Source organism: Alligator sinensis, unplaced genomic scaffold, assembly GCF_000455745.1.
Source record: "Alligator sinensis unplaced genomic scaffold, ASM45574v1 scaffold1822_1, whole genome shotgun sequence".
NCBI lineage: Eukaryota > Metazoa > Chordata > Crocodylia > Alligatoridae > Alligator > Alligator sinensis.
The window spans coordinates 45,021-52,617 of NW_005843456.1; the positions used below are offsets into that span (position 1 = coordinate 45,021).

Consider the following 7,597-nt stretch of genomic DNA (forward strand, 5'->3'; position numbering starts at 1 on the left):
GCCTCTTTAACCCCTGCTGCCAGTGTGTGTGTGTGCGTGTGCACACGCAAAGGAACCAATAAGATATTGTGTCACCATCTCCCCTGTTCAATAAAACCACTGTCATTTGTAACTCTAAGTTGGGTTGTATGTTACTGAGCCCTGGTCCCTTCCCCATCTTAAATTCTGGTCTCTATCTCTCTCAGCTTCCCCACCGCCTTTTCTTGCCACCTCTCAGCTCCTCTATGTCCCTTCTCTGTTCTGCTGCAGCCTCTTGGCCCTGTTGCTTTTTGCTGTCTCTCAGTCCCATTCCTGCCGTCCACCACCTTCTTCCCACGTCTTTCTGCAGCCCTTCCCACCATTTCTGCCACTTCTAGCCTCCTGGCCCCGTTTCTGCTGTCCACTGCCTCCTGCCCATGTCTTTCCGTAGCTCTTCCTGCCACTTTTAGCCTCTCAGTCCCACTCATTTCTGCCTCCTGCTGTCTCTCCCCATCTCTCTCTGCCTTTTGTTCCCAACCTTTCCTGCCCCTTTCCCTTTCCTCTGTGTTCTCCAGCTTTCCCCCACAGTCCTCTGGCCTGCCACCAACTTCCTCACAGGTTTCCCGGCAGCCAGAGCCCTTCTCCAGCTCCTGGCACCAGCAGCCCCTCCTCAGGTTCCCAGAGCCAGCCCCCAGTTTCCTCCACATCCTTTCTAGCTCCCCTGCACCCTCTGTCCCAGTTTCCCTCTCTCGCTTACCCTTTGGCCCCCCTGTAGCTCCGGCATCAATCCTCTGTTCTGCAGGCTTTGGGCGTTGCCCTTTAATCAATTAAGGTCAATTAACCTAAAGTAACCCCCAAGCCTCAGTTCTTCAGCCCAGTTCTCTCTAGTCTACCAGTTCTAATCCCAGTCCCAGTAACTTTCACTCCCTACACTTCCACTTTCTTACCTTAACTTTTCCCCAGGTATCCTAAGTACCCCCAGCACATACATACATACACATCACAACACCCAAGTTAGGAACTCACCTGTGTATATAAATTAGTGATCCGTGTATGTGTATTGGGTGTGCAGGTATTGATAATTGATTCTGGTCTAATTTCTTTTGGTCTGTATAGTGTGTGTAGGTGCTGGAATTGGTGATAGGCATGCATTTGCCTAGGCTGGTAATTTTGGATGTGTATGTGCCTGGATAAGTAGTGTGTGTGTGCACGCCTGGTGGGGGTGCATGCACCTAGAGTGTTTATATGCACCTAGTGTATATGTGTATGCACCTAATTGATTTTTGAGTGTGTGCATGTGCAATTGTACACCACACCCTCCTGTCTAATAGTGCAATATTGAGATGCTGATGGTTGGCCTGGCCCCACAAAGCAACAGTTCAAAATGTTTACTATTTATGTGAGTGTTTGAATAGAAATCATCTCGAGTAAACTTTCTCATAACACAAAACTGGAGGACTGGAGCACAATTCAGAAGGATATCAACAGACTGGAAAGTTGAGATGGAGATAACAGGGCAAAGTTCACTACTCAGGAGGTAAACTAACCCAGCTTTTGTGCTGCTCCTGCCAGGGGCTATGCTGTTTCTATCCCTCTTCCCCTTATTTCCCACCCCCAATCCTGATCAGGATAGTTTTAGTTCCCCAACTACCCTACCCCAGAGCAGTAAAACCCCCTTGCAGATGCAAACTCTCCGCCCCCTCCCCACTCTGCAGACTCAACAGCCTCGCTGGTCCTGCCAATCTCTGGTTCCCATCCCGAATTACATAACTCAGGCTGCCCATGATGTTCTCAGCAGCAGCAAATGTCTGCACATACCATTCCTAGTTTAGTTTTAGAAGACTTAGAGCAAGCTGTCTAAACATAGACTGGGTTCAGTGTACTTTTGTATCTATTCAAAAGGAGCACTGGAGAACAAGATGGATCTGTGGTGTGGGAATTGGATGCCTGCGCTAGGTTATGAGAGAACCCCTGGTTCAAGCTCTCTCTGAATAAGGGGGAGATCAGAATCCAGGATCTCCAGCATCCTAGGTGATTACCCTTGCAGGTATGGGAGCAAAAGAAAGATCATGTGTTTCTCTGTTTCCTGTTCTGAGGCTAAGTCCTGTGTGCATGTTATTATTATTTGGATTTTGCTTCTGGGCATCTAAGCCTGCTATGTGTTCACAAGGGACATGCACATGGCATCTGGTTACTACTGATCATGCTCAGTCTGTGTAACTATGTAGCCGGAGACAGTCAAACACGTGCAGAGCTATGCAACCAGGAACAGAATGCCAGCCTGTGCATAAGCAACATTTTTGGCATTTAGATGACAAAAACTATCATGTAGACAACCTAAACATTCATGTTTTTAATTATACATTCAACAAAAATCTTCAAATATTCATCATACAAATTTTATTTTCCTCATTTATTGCAGTTTCCAGGCAATTATTCAGTCATCAATTTCCAGTTTTAAGGGCAGTATTCAAAATTCTCCATTATTCATTCTTCTTCAACCCCCCACCCACTCCCCCTGCCAACACACATGCATGGAAACAAAAAAACAAAACATTCAGAAATGGAATGGAAGGGAACCCAAAATGTTCAAGGTTAAAGCATAAATAGTCCTGGGATTAGAAATTCTCCTTTTCTGGATGAGTGCCATAATGGCTTCCCTCCCATCAATATTTTTTCTGACACCATGAATTTTGGATCCCTTTCTGCACAGTGGCACAGATTTGACTGGGAAGGAGGTTGGAGGGGGGGGGCACTTTCTGCAAAGATTAACCTATAACCTTAGGGATAGAAAACCTTCCTAGATGGCAGGATATTTCATTTTGACCTGTTAGTCTGAAAAGATCCAGTGCTCTAACCACAAGACTATTAGATAAGGTATGGGCCTTACCACCACTGCATTTTTGCAGCAGTGCTTTTAAATTGATGCAGCCTCACTGATATTCTTGGTGTCTCCTTCTCTTGGTAGCCAGGTGTCAAATTATTTTGGTGTATATAAGATGTCTTCTAAGCATAAATGCTATACCAGGTCCTTCATAGGACTTGGGAGGAGTTGTACCACATTTCTGGATCCCAAGAGAGCTTAGGTTACAAGTAGGCTAGGGCTGGACAGTTCTGTGAACACAAAGAAGATGAACAGCGAGCACTTAGAGAATTTTCAATCCAAAATTGTCCAGTGGGGACAAATGTATCTAGGATTAGATGATGCCACTGAACCTTTAAATAGTTATTAGATGGGTGTTGATCAGTGGGGAACATTTTGCTCAACTAGAACAAATGTCCAAGCTAGCTTATGTGGGTCCTTACATATAGAACAGTGTGAATTCCATTCAATCATAGAATCGCGAATAGAATCTGTGCATGTGTCAAAAACTGCACATGGCTGCACATGGATATGTGTTTTGTTGTGTAAAGTGAAATAGGATCTATCCCACTGTGCTTATTCTCCATATCTAGGTTTTAAGGCTTAAACATATTTTTATTTTGATATATGTCTGGACTCATAAAACATCAGTGTTTCCTATTTAGCACCAGGACTGGGTTTTTATTTAAGTTTAATGTAAAAAAAAATCACTGTTATATTAATATTTTTAATCAAGGCAGAGATGATGTTATTAAGTCATCAAAATTCCTGCTTCCTTACTAAGAAAATGTGAACATTGTTTTGAAAGTAAAATCGTTCTAGCTAGATGTGCACAGTCATTGCGCAGTAACTTAAGTTACTGAGCAGTCACCAAAAGTTACTGTGCAGTATGGGCATGTGTCTACACGTGCACACCCATACTGCACAGTAACTATGGTGACTTACACCAAGTTGGGAAGAAATTTGCTACCTGCATGATATAGGTAGCAAATTTACACCCACTTTGTTACACCCACTTAGTTGGGAGTAACTTTATTCCCAAGTCAGAGCACACACAACATTACTGTGCAATAATGCCTACACATGTAGATGCCAATCTAAAAGCCGCTTATGTGCAGTAAATTACTGTGCAGTAAATTACTGTGCAGTGAATGCACATGTAGGCATGCCTACTGAGGGGAAAGTATATACAAATAATAAAATACAATTCTCAAGAAACATTTGAAATTACTTATTTTTATATCAAGGCTTTTTTTCACTCTAAACATGTTTCAAATTTCAATTTCTAATGTAATAAACACATCACTTTTATTTTCCAACAAACAGGAAATCTTAACAAGACACTTAAAAGAAGAATTGTCACACAAGAACAAAGTGCTTCTTTTGAGAGAGAGCAGAAAGCTTTTCCTTGGAACTCCCCAGGAAACAGCCTTATTTGGTTGTCCTTTCCTGAGAAGACCCCCCTGGAGCCATCGCTATCATAACTTCACAAGAGACCAACCTCTGGCTTTGAGACCCTGGCTCTTCCCAGTCGCTGGCTTCCTTGTGATCCATAGCACTCTAACCTCTGGGAGCTCTTTCTTTTCAGTCAGCTCCTGGGAAGGAAGGAGTGTTTTCTTCTTTTAAAGAAGAGGAATCAGAGTGCCTTATCTCTAAAAGCATAGCAGACTGCTCCAAAAAAATGTTTTTAATTATGGCATTCTAGTTCCCTCTGTCTTCACTTGGATTTTGTTCTGTCCACCCTGGGACTATTCCTTTTTCCTCTGTCTACCATGGCAGTTTCTATTTCTGTCCGCCCTGGGATCTTCTCATGCTGTCCACCCTGGAATATTTTTTCATGCTCCCCAGCTGTCTAAGAGCCTCTTTCTTTCTCCTCAGAAACCATCAGCCACACTTGCTACAAAACAAGGCCTTGTTACAGGGTCATTTTGGGTGGCTCCTGGAGGTCTTAATACCTGGACTGTTTGTGCATTAACACTTTAAAGTGGCTTAAAGCACTTGTTATGTGGCTCAAAATTATGCCATTCCAGGACAGAGTTATCTCTGGTCTGCATAGCCAGCTCTTGCTCATTTAAGGTGTGGCCACTCCCCACAGATGTGCCACTCAACTTGAAGTCCTCAAGTATCCCAGAATGCCGGGGCCCCTCCCTGTTCTTTATGAACAAACTTTCCACCTGCAACTCCTAGTCCTTCCCCGGCTCACCAGGGGGACAATTCACAGTGACAATTCACAGCTGTACAGTTGGAGGACAATCAGAGAAGGTTTCTAGACTAAGTGTGTGACTGCTCCAAACTCTAAGCTAGCACTAAGCTGATCAACATCTGTGCAGCTCGCAGCATAAGGTGTAATAAGGTCCTTACAAAACTATAATAACCTGAGGGCAACACTCACCCAGTACAACAAAACAAAATCATGGAAAACAAATCAGGAGACAGCCTCCAGGTACTGTTGCCAGGCCCAGAGTGCCATCTCCATCAGCAGTGAAAAGAACATCTAATTAGAGAATTATTTGCAGGAATTATTTCCAGTAAATTTTAAACATAGTCAGACCCCACAGAGTGCTCCCCACTGCAATCACAGGCTAGAATCCAGCTCACTTATTCTCTGTTGGCACAGGAACAAATTACCTTTGAGAAGAATATCCCAGTACGTAACTACTTGCACAATTTTCCTAAATTTGTTTCCCTGCTTTGTTACTGGCTTTCTTCCCTGACCATTGATGTCACTTGCATCTGGTTTTTAAGTCATTTGCTGTATAATTACACACAAATATATACATACATATATTACCTGGCTAATTTCAGAGGAGCTCTTTCCTGGGACATTTTTCACCATCCACGGTATATCATTGACTACCTGGTGGTTCAAGTAACCCAGTATATGAATAGAGTAGGCACCATTATAATATTTATAGACAATGTGTTGATAATTTATTTCACATAGGTTATAAAAAGCATCTGCAAATTAATCACAAAATATATAAAATATTTTTGGATTACACAGTTGAATGATATATTTTTCTGCTTATCAGCCGTTTCAAAGTTTGCTTTACCTCCTTATTCCTCAGGCTGTAAATTAAAGGGTTCAGCATTGGAGACATGAGTGTATAGAACAGGGAAAGCAGTTTGTCAGAGCTGAGTGAGTAGAAGGATTTGGGCCTTAGGTAAGTCACAATACCAGATCCATAAAACAGAGTGACCACGATGAGGTGGGAGGAGCAGGTGGAAAAGGTTTTTTTCCTACTCTCAGCTGATGGTATCTTGAGGATGGTTTGCAGAATACAGGCATAGGACATGAGGATGAGCATGAAGGGCACCATAATGAAGATGATAGTGACAGCATAGGTGATGATTTCATTCCTGTAAGTGTTCACACAGACAAGCTTCAGCAGTGGAGGCAGGTCACAGAAGAAGGGGGTTTTTTTATTGGGGCCACAGAAGGGCAATGTGAATGTTGATGCTGTCTGCCCGACACCGACCAGCACACCCATGAGCCAGGACACAGCTAAAAGCTGGAAGCAAACTCTCCGATTCATCATGGTCATGTAGTGCAGAGGGTGACAGATGGCCACATAGCGGTCATATGCCATGGCAGCTAGAACAAAACACTCTGTGATCCCTAAAAGGGCAAAGAAATTCAGCTGCATGGCACAGCCCAGAAAGGAGATCCTGTTTTCTTTGGAGAAGAAACTTAATAGCATATTGGGGATTGTCGAAGAGGTGTAACTGATTTCCACACAGGACAGATTTCTGAGGAAGAAATACATGGGGGAGTGAAGGACAGGGTCTGCCAGGGTGATCACAATGATCAGGATGTTTCCCCCTAAGTCAATGATGAACATAAGCAGTACTAGGAAGAAAAGGGTGGCTTGGACTTCGAAGATGTTTGAGAACGGCTCAAAGAAGAAGTGTGTCACAACTGAGCGGTTCTCACCAGTCATGTCCCATTCTTGCTTTCCATCTGCAGAAATAAGAAAATAATTCATCATGAATTAGTAAGGTAGATGAACTGTCACAGGTGAACCTAGGACTTTGAAAAGCAGGGTGCAGGTGATGTAGTGCATCATGTTATAACACAAAGAATACTTTTATTGGATTAAAAAGAAACCATAAACTTATAATATGGTAGGGACTTAGGGCTATATAATTCAGTTTATGTTCCAAGAGAAAAGAAATATAACACAGCTGATATAATGTGGGGAGTTACCAGTCCTAGGGTGGGCAGGCACCTGGTGCCGGGGGCAAGGGGTAGGGCTGTTACTCCCAGCCCCACCACAGATAGAATTGCTCCCCGCACATCAAGAGGAGTCTCTTAAACACCCCATCATGCACTTTATGCATTGTCCCTATGGGCAACTGGTGCCTCCTGAGTCAGGGGGGCATTTGCCCATCCCAGTGGATAGTCAGCAACTGGTAGGGAGGATCCCCCCACAGCCAATCACTCCAATGGGGGGCAGTCTCCCTGCAGCCGACCACGCACCAACCACGGGGCAGCGTTCCTTCTAAACTGGCTGTAAGAGGAAAGGCTGCCCAGAAGGGCCAGGGACGTGCCCGGAAGTGCCAGCAGCACTTCTCCTGGTGCCCCCACTCCCCAGCCAGTGCTCTTGGGGGGGGCACCAGCCTGCCCTGCCTGCCCACCGCCTAAGTGGGGAATGCTGCTGTGAGGGGGTGCATCAGCACTCTACACATCACCACTGATTGTCCCTGCCACCTCAAATGCTCCCTGCCTCCACTGTCCCACATTATTGCACATACCCCCATGTGCAGCCCCATCCC

At 44.3% G+C, this 7,597-nt stretch overlaps 1 protein-coding gene across 1 annotated transcript; it reads right to left on the reverse strand.

The window, feature by feature from the left end:
* Positions 1–5,817: 5,817 nt before the first annotated feature.
* LOC106723271 (olfactory receptor 10A2-like) lies at positions 5,818–6,807 on the reverse strand. Its single transcript, XM_014527360.1, has one exon. It carries the CDS (start codon positions 6,805–6,807, stop codon positions 5,818–5,820), a length of 990 nt encoding a protein of 329 aa, XP_014382846.1.
* Positions 6,808–7,597: the final 790 nt, after the last annotated feature.

Excerpts from the sequence above, each read along its gene's own strand:
- LOC106723271 (XM_014527360.1), bottom strand. The coding sequence starts at position 6,807 with ATGAATTATTTTCTTATTTCTGCAGATGGAAAGCAAGAATGGGACATG.